This window comes from Podarcis melisellensis (genome assembly GCF_964234715.1).
Source record: "Podarcis melisellensis genome assembly, chromosome: 3".
NCBI classification, from domain to species: domain Eukaryota; kingdom Metazoa; phylum Chordata; class Lepidosauria; order Squamata; family Lacertidae; genus Podarcis; species Podarcis melisellensis.
Window position 1 is genome coordinate 71,871,091 of NC_138530.1, and position 15,594 is coordinate 71,886,684.

Genomic DNA, 15,594 nt, shown 5'->3' on the forward strand with positions numbered 1-15,594 from the left:
ATATTGGGTGCTTCACTGCATCTGATAAGCCACATACCACATATTCTGATCTCTTGTGCTCTTTATAGTCCACCTAGCAGACCAAAGAAAGTGCAGAGCTACTATAAGATGTTGGCGCAGCAGAAGGCCATGCAGTGGTGGCATCTTTCCCCTGCTCCATTCCTGTTACTACTTCCTGCATTTTCAATGGCATGCTAAGACACCAAACTGGGAAGCTCCTCCTGTGCAAACGGCTTGTGCTGTTTTCAGCAGCTTCTTAATGGCACTATAGCAAGGAGTGATAGAGCAACCAGTGTCAAATCAAGGCTAACTTCATTTCACATTGCGCCGCCTCTTCTAAGCTCATTTGCCTTTGCTTCTCCATGTGTGCATACTCACTTTAATACACACACCAGCGATATAGCTAAAAGCCAAACAGGCTCTGTTTGTTCAGCCATAATGCAGCACTGCCAAGGAGAGAGAGGAGCAAATAAAGGGGGTTACGTTTGGGAAGGAAACAGCACAGAGATAGCGACTGAGATTTATAATTCTGCAGAGACTAAAGAATAAAAAACATAAATGCACTTTCATCCCAGTGTGCTTTATTGCCTTGATTTAATGTTGAAAGGAGCTGATGTGACCTTAAATCATCTCGGCCTTGATGCCATTAAGAAGTCACATGCACAACGTTCATCTTTGTGCAATTTTAGTAGCTCTCCAAATAGGTGTTCTTTGGGGACACTGCTTCATAAAAGCTGGTGATTAGGAGGATACTGAGCAGGAAGATATCCTGATCCTGTGGAAAGTGTTAGGGCTGCCCCACATGCAATATGCGTTTTTGCTACACAGAGCAAATGCAAATTTACAGGTGGGCTGTTTGGTCAGTGGTAGAGCATCTGCTTTGCCTATAGAAGTTCCCAGGTTCAATCCTGGACACACACACCTGAAACCCAAGAAAGAGCCACTGCCAGACAATGAAAGCAATCTTCTGCTAGATGGACCAATGCTCAGACTCGCTATAAGGCAGCTTCCTGTGTTCTTAAAAGTAGGGCAAGTGTGCATGCAGGTATGGGAATATAGGGGAAAGTGTCCACACATTGTGCGTGAAGAACAGGGAAAGTGCCTCCTTTCCCCTGATGACATGAACCTAGACATTGCCAGGTGCTCCAGCTTCCAGGCCTACCTAATCAGTCCATCCCATGTCCTTTCATGTTTAGGCCTTGGTGGTGGTTCTGTACCCTCCTGTAAAGTAGATCTTCTGTGAAGCGGCCCTCAGTCTAAGGCTTTCAGAGGAGACATTTGCCAAAGCCCTGCTTTGTCCCTGCCTACCTTTTCTTTTGTTCCATTAGCAGCTTCACGTTTTTAATTCCAGATGGGAAGATGGTGCTTACTTGAGCCACTATCTCTGCTGCCTGTGGTTATGACAGCAGCGGTTGTTCCCTTCAGACTGTGGCAGCTGGCATATTTTCTCTCTCCCAGCAGGAAAGTGAGTCCTTTGCATTTTTATAACCCGGGGTTAACCATCATGCCTTCTGCTGAGCAATCAAATCCAAAATGTCCAAACCTCTCTCTGCTTTCTCACTTCTTAGGCCAGCCTTTCCCAACCAGATGCCCTTCTCTCTCTGTGTGGCTGATGTTGTTTTTTACTATAACTCTCGTCAGGCTGACTGACCTGATGGAAGTTGTAGTCCAAAATATCTAGATAGTATAGTGGTACCTCAGGTTACAAACACCTCGGGTTACAGATACTTCGGGTTACAGACTCCGCCAACCCAGAAGTAGTACCTGGGGTTAAGAACCTTACCTCAGGATAAGAACAGAAATCGTGCACTGGCGGTGTGGCGGAAGCAGGAGGCCCCATTAGCTAAAGTGGTACCTCAGGTTAAGAACGGTTTCAGGTTAAGAACGGACCTCCAGAACGAATTAAGTTCTTAACCAGAGGTACCACTGTATCAGGCTGGGAAGGCTGCCTTAGCTTGCTTCCATACAAGGCTCAGATACTAGGTGGCTGTCTTATGCACGTTGGGAGTAAGTCCCATTGGACTTAATAGGAAGACTTAATTCCAAGTTAACCTAAATAGGAATGGTCAATAGCATGGAAAAACCAGTAGTTTGACCTAATTTAAGGTTACTGCTCTTTGCTTGGAGGCCAAAGAGATGCACTTTGTAATGATGACTCTTTCCCCACACCCTACCAGGAGAAGCCCATGTCATGTATGGATATCCCTGAGCTCTTCCTGGGTCTGCTTCTCGCAGCATAATAAATCCTCTCTGTGGATGCACTTTGAAAAGTCATATACTCCCTTCCTGGCATTCACTGCTCCCTTCATGTGAACGGTTCAAGGATTAGCAGACATGAACGGCACAAAGTACATTTGTGAAACTTACTAGCCATGCAAATGCAGCCCAGGTCATTTGTATTACAAATACACTGGTTTTGCAAGTAATGGCTGCCATGCTACTGCTGAAGAAACAAGTTAATCAGTGTTTATTTGTAACTGGGTTCTTTCGCTTGCTTCTTTTCTCCTCAAATAGCCTCAAGTCCTTCACCAGAAAGGCAAGATGCAGCTCGGCCCATAAGCAAGAATCCTTTGACCTGGACCGTTGATGATGTGGTTTGGTTTGTCAAGGATGCCGACCCTCACGCTTTGGGACCCCACGTGGAGCTCTTCAGAAAACACGTATGTAGGAACTTGTCTGTGATGGAATTACATTATCCAGGGCTAATGTTCAAGTGAATAAACACGATTTGCACAAAGCCAATGAAGACCACCAGAACATTGTGTGCTATTTACCTGGGACTGTGAAAACGGGAATGTGAAGTGCTTGACATGCTACCATACGTGGACAATGGCCTGCATTTGGCTTCCTGAGACACATCTTGCACAGGCTAGTAATAAACAAAAGAAACAGTTTGCACCTCATAATTAATGGTTCGCTCCTCTTTTGCTTCCCACCTTCTCCAGCATGACTGAGAGCAGTGCTGGATTTATGTATAAGCTAAACAAGCTATAGCTTAGGGCCCCACTCTCTTGGGGCCCCCCCAAAAAATTAAAGAAAAAAAATCTGGATGTACATTTCCAAAATATAAGATAAAAAACAAATAAAATAAAACCTACATACAGTGTATGCTTCTTCTTAATTGTATTTCAGTTCAACAATTATTTTGATAAAAGACAAATTTTGTTATGTGCAAATGGCTTTGGATACCTATTAGGTCCATAAATTACCATATAGCACAGGCTTCTTCAACCTCAGCCCTCCAGATGTTTTGAGACTACAATTCCCATCATCCCTGACCACTGGTCCTGCTAGCTAGAGATCATGGGAGTTGTAGGCCAAAACATCTGGAGGACCGAGGTTGAGGAAGCCTGATATAGCATATATTCAACACAAAAAACAGTGACAATTTGTTGTTGACAAAGGACAACTGGACATATAAAGGGCCCCATTACCTTCAGCAGCTTAGGGCCTCATCAAACCTAAATCCGGCCCTGAGAGCAACAAACCACAATCCCTAGCTTAATGATCTATCCAAACCAATGATCGTGGTTAGTTTCCCTCCCCCTAAAAATCCTATAATTGGTCAGCCAAGAACAAATCTTGGCTTGAGGTTTGTTTGGAATGAAAAGCATCCCAACCAGGAATCATGGTTTAGCCCTAAGCCAGAGATCATGGTTTGTTGCACTCACTAATGAGACGTGTTGCCTGGTACTTAAATGGCTTGGAGCACAGGTCCATGGCACACATCCTTAAAATTTCCATATGCCAATTAATGAGCAGAGATGCCTCAGGGTAGGCAGGGTCTCACTTGCACTGTGCATTGCAGTGTGTCCAGCTGCTTTGTAAGCAATGTTTTAAAAAGGTTTTTAAGGACACAAAATGTCACCTAGGTCTCTTCCTGACAGTGACCAACAGTGACCTTCCCAGGAAGATAGGTGTACAGACACTTCTTACTATTTATGTACTGATTAAAATATTTGTATACCACTATGCCATTAAAAACATAGCAAAGGGGTTTACAACAATAAAACCATGCCATAAAAACCACAAAAAGTTAAATACAGGCATCAACAAACCATTGTGAAAGGATGTATTCTTAATTACCTGCCCTAGTCCTAGTGGAATAGAAAAGCTTTCAGCAGACATGGAGATGGCTGCTGGCTTAGAAGCCTTTGAAAGGGGGTTGGATGCATCCTTGATGATCGATTTAACAATGGCGATTAAGCCATGGTAGCTAAAAAGAACCTCAAGGTTCCATGGCTACTAGATTCCAGTTGCAACAAGAGTATCTATGCTCCTTTTGTGGACTTCGTTAGGAATATCTCATTGGCTACTTTAGGAAATACAGTGTTGGAGATTTGGATCTGTGATCTGACCCAGGAAGCTTCTAATGTTCTCAGCTCAGTAGCCGACAACTTAGCATTCTGTGCAATGCTGCAGTCCTTGATAATGGTGATGTGGTTTAAACATAATATGGGCTCTAAATTTTCCATATCAAAGCACCCACTAACCTGCTGCTTATATTCAGTCAGCTTCACAGAGATATATACAAGAGGTCTGATGCTTGATTAAGGCCATCACCCAATCCTGCTCAATTATGCCTTTGAATAACCCATTTCCCTGAAATTGTTTAACCTTCATTTCTAAACTGGATTAGCATGAAGACCCCAGAGGTGAGAGACAAGTGATTACTCCTTTAACCTTAGCCATGTCTTCCTGTGAGTTAAATGATTCTAAGGAGCAGGTGCATAATTTAGTCGGAAGCCTTGAATGCTGCTGACATTCCCAACCAGCACCTGAAATCCTTGCTTTTGCAGCTGATGACAAGCGCAGGATTGCAGAATGAGGTGTGATGACCTTTGTGAGTTTAACTTCCCGGTGCTTTTCATACTAAGACAGAAACAGCTTGCCTTGAGAGAGACCAACAACATGTTTACTGGCTGCAAGGAATCCTAGTTCATGTCAGTAGAAAAGCTTATGAGTAAATAGTGGCTCATTCCTCCAGGATGGCCAGATGTAAAAGAAGGCGACTGGCACTTGCCCAAATTGTGGTTGTGATTTCTTGGCTAGCCAGCTCCCCTCTTGGCATTTCTGAGGAAGGTACAGAAGAATTTCAGGAGAGATTGGACCTAGAAAGGAGTGTGAATGAATGTGAAGGGAAGCAATGTGGGATACAGATTAAGAATAAGGAGAATTAGCCAGCAGGAATGCCAATCCAAGATGAGTGAGCAAAGTAATGCAACGGGCTGCTCTGATCTGTAACTGGAAAAATGAATATTGAAGGGAGAGTAAAGCTTTTGAGTTGAGGCCAATTAAACTTGCTCTTTCAGAGTTATATCCTGACTCTTCCAATGATGGATATTATCACTGAAAGCGCATATTGTTTCATAGACCTGATATGTCTTGGTATTGATTATTTCAGCTTTCTTCCAATTAGCTTACCTCTCTTTACAGTATTTCTTGAATAGTGATTTTACTGCCAGGCAAAGTCCATCTTTTTTGCTTCTTTGAAAACAGTAGCAACAAAAAGAAAGGATTTTTCATTACCAAGCGCAGTGTTGTATGCCAAGGCATCACGCTGAAGCCTAGCCTCCAGATTTAGCATCTGTTTGCATTGGTCAGTGGGCTTATCATAGTGTTCAGCACTAAGCCTGAAATATTAAGCTTGACAGTCAGTGTTCACAGGATTAGATCTTAATAAAGCAGCATGAAATACTTCCAGATGCTGTATACTTTTGCAGCCTTCCAGCAGACTGTGAGAAGCTAGTCTAGGTCATAAGCCTTAGGAGCTATAAACCACAGCAGAAATTATTACCACTGATCAGATCTATAATTGAACCAGGCCTATGACAGAGGATTCACAGCAGGTCGTTAAATGTCATGCTGTTTCTGTTTCACAAGGTGCTTCCTAACCCCAAAATTCTGGATTGGGAGCATTCTACACAGCCAAATTTAGGACTACAACTTCCTCTAGCTTTTATAGGTTTGGATATATATATACCTAAATGCAAAACACATGTGTTCTCTCTTCAAGAGTAGGGTTACCAGACCTCCAGGACTGACCTGAAGTCTCCAGGCTTGTCTGACCCCTCAAGGGGGCAGGTGGAGGGTTTGAATCTCCAGATGGATGAGCGTTAATAATAATAATAATAATAATAATAATAATAATAATAATTAATAATAATAATAATTTTTAAAGAATGTTGTGGCTGTAGATTGTAAACTTCAGCCCAGCAGGAGCAAAGGCACTATTGGTGGGGTGGGGTGAGGTCTGTCTTCTTCTGCTCCCCTCTTCCAATTAACCTCCATTTCCAGGGCCCAACCAGGGGGTGGTCTTTAGCCTCAGATTCAGGCTGTGAAATTGCAGGGTCCAGGATGCTCCTGACGTGGCAAGCCTATTCATGAGAGAATTGTACATAAATGTATTTTGGGTCACACATTCCTTTAAAATATGTGGTTCTCTGTAAAATACAAGAACCCTCCCCTCCGCCCTGCCTGAGTCCCAGGATCTCTAGAAGTACATTTAAGCTGGGAAATGGGAGTGGGTCTTTTCCATATCTGTGCCCAAGCTCTGGAGCTCCTTCCCGCGAGTGGCTTGCTTTCCCCCTTCTTTATTGGCCTTCCATCGGGTGATTAGAAACGCTATGAGTAGTTGCCTCATCACAAAATTGTGTCATCATTCTACTTCACAAGTATGCCTGGGAGCAAAAATCAGCCAGGAATTCCATGCAGGTGACTGAGCAGGATCCCAAAGAAGGGATGGATCTCTTGGTCCTGTCACACACAGACACACAAGCCAGTCCACTTGGGCAAAAGAGCCTTTCTTTCATTGTGTTTAACTAGGCTGCTATTATCCTGGATTTTTATGCTGGCTGTGGAGGAGGGGGCTTCCTTTCTTCTGCCGTCAGCATGGAAATGCAGGCTACTAACCTTGTATTTAGTAAAACAAAACAAAACAAGGCTAGTAACTTATCTGGGGTTCATTAGAAAGCTTTACTAGAACCTGTCTGTTAGGTTAAAATTGTTAATGGTTCCTGGCCTTTTTTAATAGGTTGTTCTTATCACTTTACAGCGATTCTCGTGTTTTACTGCTGCTATTAATGTTTTGCCTTTGTTTTATAATTGTTAAAATAGTTCTAATTCATTGTTGCTAGCCTCCTTGAGCTCCGCTGAGGAAAGCTGTGTAGAAGCATTTTGAATAAATGTGAGCAGCAATCAGGAAATTATTATAATATGTACTCAATGGTACACCTCTCATACTTCTTTCTATAGTTGGGTGTTAATTCCTGAGTTCAAAATAGCCTGTCATCAAGAAATACATGGATTTCTTACTTAATGCGGGCACATGGATGTTTTGAATCCTGATATGTGCACCCGTGTATTATTTGTTGTTGTCTTTATTATTTGTATAATATTTATATAATATTTATTCATCAGTATAATTGACACTATGCAGCATATAGAATAACAGAAGTACAAAAAGCTGCATTAACATCATTCCCAATAATTACATAAGCATTTGATGGCTCATTGGTAAAGAGCCAACTGGTGGTTTTTTGCAGAACAAACGCATTTGGGGGCATATTTCCAGGTTCTCTCTCTCTGTGTGTGTGTGTGTGTGTGCTGACTGGGATGGTGGGAGTTGTAGTCCAAGTCATCTGAAGGGTACCAGGTTGAGGAAGATGGCTGTAGTCAATCTGCATCAAGAGTGATGTGCATGCAGTCATTGAAGTGGCCCTAAGTGATATTAATTCACACAAACCAAAGGCAGCCAGGTTGGTCTACAAGGTGGGGGGGGCTCCAAAATCCATAGTTGGGCTGTGCTTTTACTAGAACCACTCAAAATGTCACCAAATACTGACCAAGTCATGAATAAGAGTTCTGATATACTACTAGGCAAGGACAGTTGTGTCACTTTCTCGTCTCATTGCTGTGGAAATTAACTTTAGACTTATAGTATTTAAAGAACAGATAAAGTTAGGAGAATACAGATTCCCCGTACTTCAGTTAGATAGATGCCAGGTGGAACGTTCAGGATTTTGAGGGCCGCAGTTCAGTTCACCTGATTTCTCCAAATTTTCAAAGAAAGCTTAAATTACCTAATTTTCAAGCAACTCAACACCATCCAAGCTGCTGCTGGCAATTCCTTTTGAGCTCATTGGGATAGTAGCTTTCCCCCCATTCAGCACAGGTCAAAATCACATCACGTTTTTGATTCCTTCCTCATTTCTTTTTAAACTAGGAGATTGACGGCAATGCTTTGTTGCTACTGAAAAGCGACATGATCATGAAATATTTGGGCCTGAAGCTGGGACCGGCACTGAAACTCTGTTACCACATCGATAAACTGAAGCAAGCCAAGTTCTGACATTTCCTAAAAACACCAAACAATCCCAATGTAACTTGAGAAAGTAGGAGAAAGGTAACGTGTTGCCTTACAGAAAGCTATCCGTTTTGCCAGCTGTCTCCACCTCTTTTTGTACTGAGAACTTTCTACAAGTGTACATCTTCACATTTTTTAAATCCAATGCAGAGGGTGGTGGAGAGCGGAATCTGTTTTGCTGGTTTGTGTTAATAATTTTCCAAAAAAAGAATATAATGATAATTATTTTGTATTATTCATATGGTTATTATTGTTAATATTATTGTTGTTGTCCTGTTTTTGTATCACATATGGAAAATCAGACACAAAAAGACCATTCAAGCTGGATGCAGAAGAAAGGTCACTGCCAAAACAACTCAAGTCAACTGGTTGGTTGTAAGCTCCATGTTGCTTGACTCAGTGCCTCAATGTGGCATCAATGGAACAAAGGGGCTCACAGGATTTGGCTTGGCTTAGTAGCTAGCCATTCTTTGCAGTTGTCACCAATCTTTCCATTCCTACAAAGCCCTCTGGTATATGCAAAAGACTTGGGAGAGGGAGCAGGAAGTCACAAGTTGTGCAAAGCTTTGGGATACACATCAATGTATGCCTCTTCTAAAGCTCAGTGTGACAGAAGAGTCCTTCCCTATGTTATCTGCAATATGTGGAGAACTCTGAGGAGTGGGGAGCTGCATCAGAGCCACCACCGGCGGCAGCTGCCCTTGGCAACTGCATTTGGGGAGATCTGAGTGTAGACCATTGTTAATAGCATCCTTCCTTTAGCCACATGTCATCTGGGTGGCCCTTGTTGCTATTTTAAACTTCCCCCGGAGGGACGCAGGTGGCGCTGTGGGTTAAACCACAGAGCCTAGGACTTGCCGATCAGAAGGTTGGCGGTTTGAATCCCCGCAACGGGGTGAGCTCCCGTTGCTCAGTCCCTGCTCCTGCCAACCTAGCAGTTCGAAAGCACGTCAAAGTGCAAGTAGATAAATAGGTACTGCTCCGGCGGGAAGGTAAACGGCGTTCCCGTGCGCTGCTCTGGTTCGCCAGAAGCGGCTTAGTCATGCTGGCCACGTGACCCAGAAGCTGTACGCCGGCTCCCTCGGCCGATAAAGCGAGATGAGCGCTGCAACCCCAGAGTCGGCCATGACTGGACCTAATGGTCAGGGGTCCCTTTACCTTTATACCTCCCCTACATATTTGGGCCACAGAAACAGTTGTATGGTGAGATCGGAGCCAAGAAGCCATTGCTATCTTCAGGGGAAACAGGTCCCATGCCTTACATGCACTATCTGGAAAACTTGAATTATTTCAACAGAAATAAGAAACTGGGATTTTTGCAAACTCAAGTACCTTTTCTCCCCACTAGAGGGACTGGTGCTAATGAACTCCAGTCTTGAGCTGTGATGGTGGCATCATTGCTTTCTCCAATAGCAACTTCCCCTTGAGCTATATCTCGCTTTCAGTCAATTACAGAATTGCAGCTCTGACTCTAATCAAACATTTCAGGTTTGATGCCACAACAAATAAGGAGCCCCATTGCCAGGATTTGAGAGTAAAGAACAGAGACGTAAACAAGAATCATGACCACACCTATTACTTTCTTTATTCCCCCTTTCTTCTTAATTCAGTCCAGTTTGGAAGATCTTTTGTAATGCATTTGGGGGTGGGGAACATGGGAAGCAGAATGCTCTAGGAAGGATTTTTTTAAAAAACAACAACAACATTAAATGCTGCATTGTAGATTCACAACGACATTAAATCTAGGTGATGCATAAGGTTTTGCTAGGTTTTTCTTGCAACTGAAGCTGCACTGGCAGAAAATCTGGACAAATTTATCAATTGGCATCTTATCCAATTAAAATGAAATGCACAACCTCTGCCAATCCACACAACAATAACAAAAATTTGATATCCTACATCTAACAAAGCCATGGTTGGAGGAAGACAGGCGGCAGATCTTTAAAAGATTTATTGGGGGTAGATGTATATTATCTTTGTTTTCTTTTCTTGTTTCAAATTTTGTATCTAAGTAACTTTCACAAGAAAGTGCTTTTTTGTCATAATCTGGAGAATGTAGTCCTGAACCTTTACATTGTACCGTTCCACTCTTTCTGTGTAGATTAATGTGATACCAGATGTCTTGGAGATTATACAAAGTATTGGTGTACAGTAGTAGAATGAGCTTCGCATTCAAATTCATGCACGGTCTTACCCTGACTATAACTATGAAAAGCTTTACACCTTTATGCTGCAATCTAAAGGTCCCCTTGGATCTACCTAACTTCCTCCTTGGTGCTAAACATACTCTACAGGAGAAGGAAACAAGAGTGTTTGGAGTGTGCTACAGGCAGAACATTTGGGGGGAGAGGGACAGCATCCACAGATCTATCCTCTGTCAGCACGACTGCTGGATGCATTCCACTCATCCTATAAGTGGAAGGGAGAAATTGCCATGCAGAAACTATTGATCATGTTCTGATCACCTCCTCATTGGGTTAGGGCCATATGCCATTATACCCAGAGCTGAAGTTATTATTGTGAACCCATGTTTGCCAGGTTAAGGTCTCCTATGTCTGGTCAATTGAACCAGAATATATGTGTATATGAAATTATCACAATACAAATGACTGGAAAATTACTAAGGTCAAATTGCAGCACACGGTGTCAAAGGAGGCACATTGGGGCAATTCATTTCAACTGAAAACGCGCTAAGTTTCTCCACACGAGCAGGATGTTTGTACAGTTATCTGAAATTGTTGCTTTTAAAGAGCTGGATCGTTTGTTGTAAAACAAAGGTGTTCTGTATCTTGTCTTCTTAAAGCCTGGGTGTATATAGAGTTTAATACAGCTGTAATATTGTACTTTGAAAATCCTATGACAATCTTGTCTTCAACATGTTCTTCAATGTAGACCATCTTGTCTTGTGGGGGTTTTCTGTTTCTCCTGAAGAACAGCAGGCTGCCTGTGACCTCAAATGCCCGTGCACTTCTTGCCTTCAATGAAGCCCCATGGGTCTGCCCTGCCCTCTGCTGCTCTCCGTCGCCACATTTGCAGACACCTTACCCCACCCCAGCACCCGCACATTCAGCCAGTGTGTGGAGAAGCACAACTTCATCGCTGCTGGGTGATGGTGGTGCTCCATGCAGTCTTTCAAAGTGTTTGTGAGGGGCACAACTCAACCCCACTTCACTAATAACCCTAAGCCAATATTGTTACTGCCCACCAACCCTTGGATTTCGAAACGTCGCCCTATTTTAATTAACTGTAGCTGAAAGGCAAGAGTATCAGGGAGGAATCTTTTACATGGGTCAACTACATGCCAACCTGAGACCGTGTCTAGGAAATTCAGAATCCAGGAATTCGCACCCACGCCAACAAAACTCAGGTTTGAATACTAGAGCATCTGCTTTGTTAACAGCAGTATAAAAGAAACATAAATTCCCTTGTGCATCCCACCTAATACTCAACCACATTCACAACCTTAAGGAGAGAATCAATTCTCAGAAGAGCATGAAAGCTATACAGTACTACAAAAGTGAAGCAGGAAAGGGGTAGGAGCATGTCAATTTGGCACGAAACCCCAGAAGACAGGAAAAAGGTTAAAGGTTTACCTACACTTCACCACAAGGAGCTCTCACAGCTGTAGATTAGCAGTGATGTAATGTGTGTGTAGAAGTCAGAACCAGAAGCTTGGGCCAGGAATTCCATGCCTAAAGTTCCCATGTGATTTCCAGCTCATGGGGCTCACAAGCTCTGCTGCACAGCTGCTCTGAGCATCAATGAGGGGGAAACCAGGCAATCAAATCCTTTACTTCAGTGCTTCTTGGCCGCATGTCCTGCAGCTGTAAGAAAGATGGAATATAATACATGTATGTAGGGAAAGGTCTGGCAGAGTGTGTTTTGTAAGAATTTGTCCTCATAGCAGTATCTGGAAGGGAGGAGTAAGGTGAGGTCCTTCTAGAAAAGGGGTGGGCGTTTTCTCCTGTAAGAGTAACAATTACTTTCTGAGAATTTAAGATTGCAATCATGCCTCAGAAGGATGTTTTTCTTTTGCTCCATTGGCTGCTGTGGACTAAGACTCATGGTGGGGGCAGAATAATGTGTTTTGAATGTATGAAATGGATCTGGCCATAGTATGCAGCTAAGTCTCCCTCTCCCTCTCTCTCTTCCTCTCTCTCTTTAATTAATTACAACCACAAAAGAGATAAGAGTGATACCAGGATTTCAGCAATAGGTGAGCTGGGAGAAGGTTGATCCCTTTCCATCCCAGCCATGACACAAATAGAAGGTGAAAACCACCCCCTGTGAAGCTGGAAGTTAAGTGGATGTCTACGGACATCAGATGCTACCTTATACTGAGACAAGATGCATACCCACCATGCATTGAAGGCACATGGCTTGCCCCATAGAGTCCACAGGACTGTCATTTCTTAAGGGTGCTGGGAATTGTGGCTCTGTGGAAGGTCAATCACCACTCCCAGGATTCTTTAGGGCAGTGGTTTTCAACCAGTGTGCTGTGGCACCCTGGGGTGCCTTGAATGGTGGTTAGGGGTGGCCCAGGCAATGCTGGTCTCTGTTCTTTTCCTTCCCTCCTTCTTCTGATGTCCTCTCTGCCTCCAAAAGGCTGTTGCAGCAGCCCTGCCTACAAGCTCCCCAGGCAAATGCTGCCTCTGGGGCTGGCCAGGGGGTGCTGATTGCCAGGAGTGGAGGTGGTCTCGGAGCAAGCAAGCAAGTGGGTGAGGGAGCCCAGTCAGTCAGTCCACCAGCCCTTGCTGTTGGGAATGGACAGACAAGTCCTATGCCAATGTGGGACAGTATGAGGAGGCACCTCTCTTTGGGGCAAGGGGGACAGCTCAGAGACCAAGGGAGGACTCCCAAGGACAGGGAAGAGGAAAGGAGGCTGAGGGAACACTCCCCAAGGGAGGGCGTTTGAAAAAGGGTGAGAGGCTACCAGCTCTGCAGGCAAGGGGGTGACATAACTGGGCTGCTGAGCCCCACAGGGGTGCCACAGAAAGAGTGTAGTGGTCAAGGGAGCCGTGGACTCAAAAACCTCTGCTTTAGAGGAAGTCATGTGATTTAAATGCAGCCTCAGTCTCTCAGAACATTGGTCTATCTGTCATCATACTGTCCACAAGGACCAGCAGCTGCCCCCCAGGATTTCAGAGAGGACATTCCCAGTCATACCTGGAGATTGTGGGAATTGAAGCTGGGGCCTTGGCATGCAAAGCACACACCCTACCACAATCTTTCTGCTCAGTCTCACAGTCTGAGCCGACTTTCAGGAGGGGTTGCAACTGCAGAGGGGAGGGATAAACCGCCTCTCCCTATATGCTGCAATCCCTGGAACAATTCTCCTCTGACTGCAATTAATTTAAGAAAAACAAGATGTAACTACATGTTAAATGTAATATGTAGCTTGACCCTGAGACTTCCATTCATCTGCTCTCTTGGGTGTTAACTAAAGAAACAATCATGAGGCCACGACCTTTTATTATGGATGAATAAATCCTGGATACCCAGCACTGCTGATTTGGTATGATCAGCAGTGCAGATTGAAACAATGCTTCACTCAAATGCACTGAAAGAGTAGGGGAAACAAATCCTCCTAATTTGTATGCACAAAAGGGTAGTTGAAATGAGCTAAGAAGTGACTAGTCCATATTTAATTAACTTTGGTATACAGTCTTTCATACTCCTATAAACTATTTCTTTTCTGCTTTTCTTCACCCTAACTAACCTGCATGCAGGGTAATGGAAAATAATAGCACAAGATTTCTGAGTTACAAGGAACGAGCAAAGTTTCTAACTGTGTACACAATTTTTTTACACATCTTAATTGCTCTTGTAAAGACATTTAATGGTGCTATTTGTTAATCTCTGGTGAAGGTCTGTGGAACTATAATAGCCAAGATGATATTTGTCCTGCAGAGGGGGTGGTAAGAAAACGACAGGCCCTTTAATGGATTTTCCTGCAATCCACCTTGTTGTATGCTTCGAACTGATAGACATTTAGGAACCAAAAATTCTAGTAGCAATGCAACAATTATCACAATTTATCCTCTCACAAGCATTTGCTAAATTGCTGTTGTGTAAAAACTGTGTCAGACCGTTTCTTCTGAACGGATGCTGAAGAGTCGGGAAAGGCCTGCCATTCATTTCTAAATTAGGTGCTATTTCAGACATGGTTTGTACAAATTACATTGCTTGTTAGGGCATCCCTTCACTTTCACTTCAGACTGCAGCCAATCAAGTTCTCTCTTTTTCTTACTAGTTCCAAACAGCTATATGCCCTCCAATGCAATTATACGTGCCTGTTTTCTTTTATGAAAGAGCTCTGCTAGATCAAAAGCTGTTGCTTGCAGCAAAATTTAAAATATTATGAACATTCCATTTCCTATACAATTTAGGACTTTAGTACAGAGGGAAGCGGGGCCAGCTATGTGCGCTATCTGTGGCATTGCAGGTAAAAGAGAGATTAGTTTGGCTCCCCCCCCCCCCCCTGTCTTAGAAGCTTAGGCAGTTTATCTTTGTTCTGTCCAATGACGGGATGAGCAACTGATGAATGGAAGTCCAAACAGAAGCCTCCAGTCTATGCTTCAAAGATCAGCAGTGCAGCAGTGGTGTAAAATGGGGTGCTTGCATAGTGTGGATCCCACTCCCCCTTCTCTTGTGGCTTTTGATTTATGGGAAATCTCCTTGCCTATCATTAGCCTAGAAGGAATTATGTAAGTGTAAGGGTTTTTTCCCTCCCCCTGCCCCCTTCTTGTGCTTTTAAATGCCTGGATGAATTTGCATTGAAGTAAAACATCCATCGAAGCCCTTTATAGGCAACTGAAGCTTTTAGCAAGGACTTTTCCTCAATTGCTGTCTACAGAATTTCTTAGTTCTATCAGTGGGGGAGGGGATACAGAGTCTCAAAAAGAGATCCTTTAAAGGAAGAAGCATATCACAAGAAACCAGTTTAATCAGACGTGTGTGTAAAACTGATTCTTTCATAGACAGAAATATTTGTCATGTTTTGCTTGGTTATAAGCCATTTAGTTCAAAAAAGCAATTTATTCGTCACAAAAAAGAACCAGACAAAAGCAGCATAGAAATAGCAAAGTATGAATTGCTTAGACAAATGTTGGATTATCAAGTTACACCCTTTAAACTTACAGATTTCAAAAAGTATTTTGAATTTTTTTCCCAGTTCACCCAGTCTGATATGGCTCTAACCACATGGCCTCTAGAGACCACTCCTAGCT

The 15,594-nt window shown here is 43.2% G+C and overlaps 1 protein-coding gene across 3 annotated transcripts in view; it reads left to right on the forward strand.

Moving 5' to 3' along the window:
- Nucleotides 1–11,141, forward strand: part of SCML4 (Scm polycomb group protein like 4) — a 79,725-nt gene extending 68,584 nt beyond the window's left edge. For all 3 annotated transcript variants that reach the window (XM_081904663.1, XM_081904662.1, XM_081904661.1), the window contains 2 exons: nucleotides 2,515–2,660; nucleotides 8,225–11,141. In XM_081904663.1, coding sequence (XP_081760789.1) covers nucleotides 2,515–2,660; nucleotides 8,225–8,350 — 272 coding nt within the window. In that variant the 3' untranslated portion in view covers nucleotides 8,351–11,141. The remainder of the gene's footprint in view (nucleotides 1–2,514; nucleotides 2,661–8,224) is intronic.
- The last annotated feature ends 4,453 nt before the right edge of the window (nucleotides 11,142–15,594 follow it).